At 45.1% G+C, this 1,582-nt stretch overlaps 1 protein-coding gene across 1 annotated transcript; it reads right to left on the minus strand.

The window, feature by feature from the left end:
• Positions 1-652: 652 nt before the first annotated feature.
• On the minus strand, positions 653-1,576 carry LOC121018306 (olfactory receptor 10A5). The gene has a single exon (XM_040457019.1). It carries the CDS (start codon positions 1,562-1,564, stop codon positions 653-655), a length of 912 nt encoding a protein of 303 aa, XP_040312953.1. The 5' UTR covers positions 1,565-1,576.
• Positions 1,577-1,582: the final 6 nt, after the last annotated feature.

Genomic DNA, 1,582 nt, shown 5'->3' on the forward strand with positions numbered 1-1,582 from the left:
CAAGGCTTAAGAACCTGAGTATGGGATAGAAAGCCTGTGAAAGCTCAGCTCATTCTTCCTGGGAAAACAGTAAGGACTAAAATGTATGTGGGGTTATAAAGGTGTAAGTATGGGCATTATCAATCCATGTTTCTATATTTATATCACATACCAGTGAGATTAGAAGAACTAACATGCTTCAAGGGCATGCAAACTGAAATAAGACAGTGATGACAGTTATGCATTGGTAAGGATTACAGGGTTTTCTCTCTGATGAATGGAGTCAGATCTGCCCGATGGAAAAGAAAGTGACATGATGATTTTTCACTGGGCTTGTCCTCTGTTATTATGTATCCCCACAATAGGATTATAAGCAGTTTCATGCTGTTCACAATGTGGACATAGTAATGTGAATATCCGGAATTATATGGCACAGAATTATTGAAATACCAATAAGAAAAAAAAAACGTATGCCTATAATGAACAGAGGAGTTTCCAGGAGGTAGAAACAGAGCCAACCTACTTCTCTGCTCTTTTCCCTCTTCTGAGCTTCCCAATAGTCCTTTCAGCAGCTGGGTTTCATCCCAACAGAGATGGCAAGGGAGGCAGAGGAATCCCAAATATGAACCTGATTGCTCCACATTGAGTACACTTTACTCTCATTTCTTAACGTTTATGGGATGCAAAATTTAAGGCCTAAAGCCTTGCGGAAAGTCCGGCCAAGGGCATTCTTCACTTCATTATTTCTCAGGCTATAGATGATGGGGTTCAACATGGGAGTCACAACAGTGTAGGACAATGACAGCAGCTTTTTGCTCTCAGGCGAATTATTGGATTTAGGCCGGAAGTAGGTGAGGCTTGAAGATACATAGAATAGGGAGACAACAAGGAGGTGGGAGGAGCAGGTAGAGAAGGCTTTATGCTTCCCTTTAGCTGATGGAATCTTAAGGATGGCAGCAGCAATGCGAATGTAGGAACACAGGATCAGCAAGCAGGGTATCATGACGACCAGCACAGTTCCAACAATCGCATAGATCTCAAACATTGCTGTGTCTGCACACACCAGTCTCAGCACAGGTGGGCTGTCACAGAAGAAGTGGTTCACCTTGTTGGTGCCACAGAATGGAAAGCTGAAGAGCCAAGTGGTCTGCACAGTAGCTACGGGAAAGCCTGGAAACCAGGAGGCAACAGCCAATTTGGCACGTGTCCTCTGGTTCATGATGACTGGGTAGTGCAAGGGATTGCAGATGGCTACATAGCGGTCATATGCCATGGTGGCCAGGAGGACGCATTCAGCAGCTCCAAAGAAGAACAAGAAATACATCTGCATGGCACAGCCAAGGAAGGAGATGGTTGTGTCCCGGGCAAGCAGGGTCCCCAGCATCTTGGGCACGATGACTAGGTTGAAGCCAATCTCCAAGAAGGACAAGTTCCTGAGAAAGAAGTACATGGGGCTGTGCAGCATGGGGTCAGTCAAGGTAACAAGAATGATGAGGCTGTTTCCCAATAGCGTGACCAGGTAGATGATTAGAAATGTCAGGAAGAGTAGTGACTGTATTTCAGTAGGTAGGGAAGAGAAGCTCATGAGGATAAACTCCCCAAC

This window comes from Herpailurus yagouaroundi, unplaced genomic scaffold (assembly GCF_014898765.1).
Source record: "Herpailurus yagouaroundi ecotype Mexico unplaced genomic scaffold, PumYag 218, whole genome shotgun sequence".
Classification (NCBI taxonomy): Eukaryota; Metazoa; Chordata; class Mammalia; order Carnivora; family Felidae; genus Herpailurus; species Herpailurus yagouaroundi.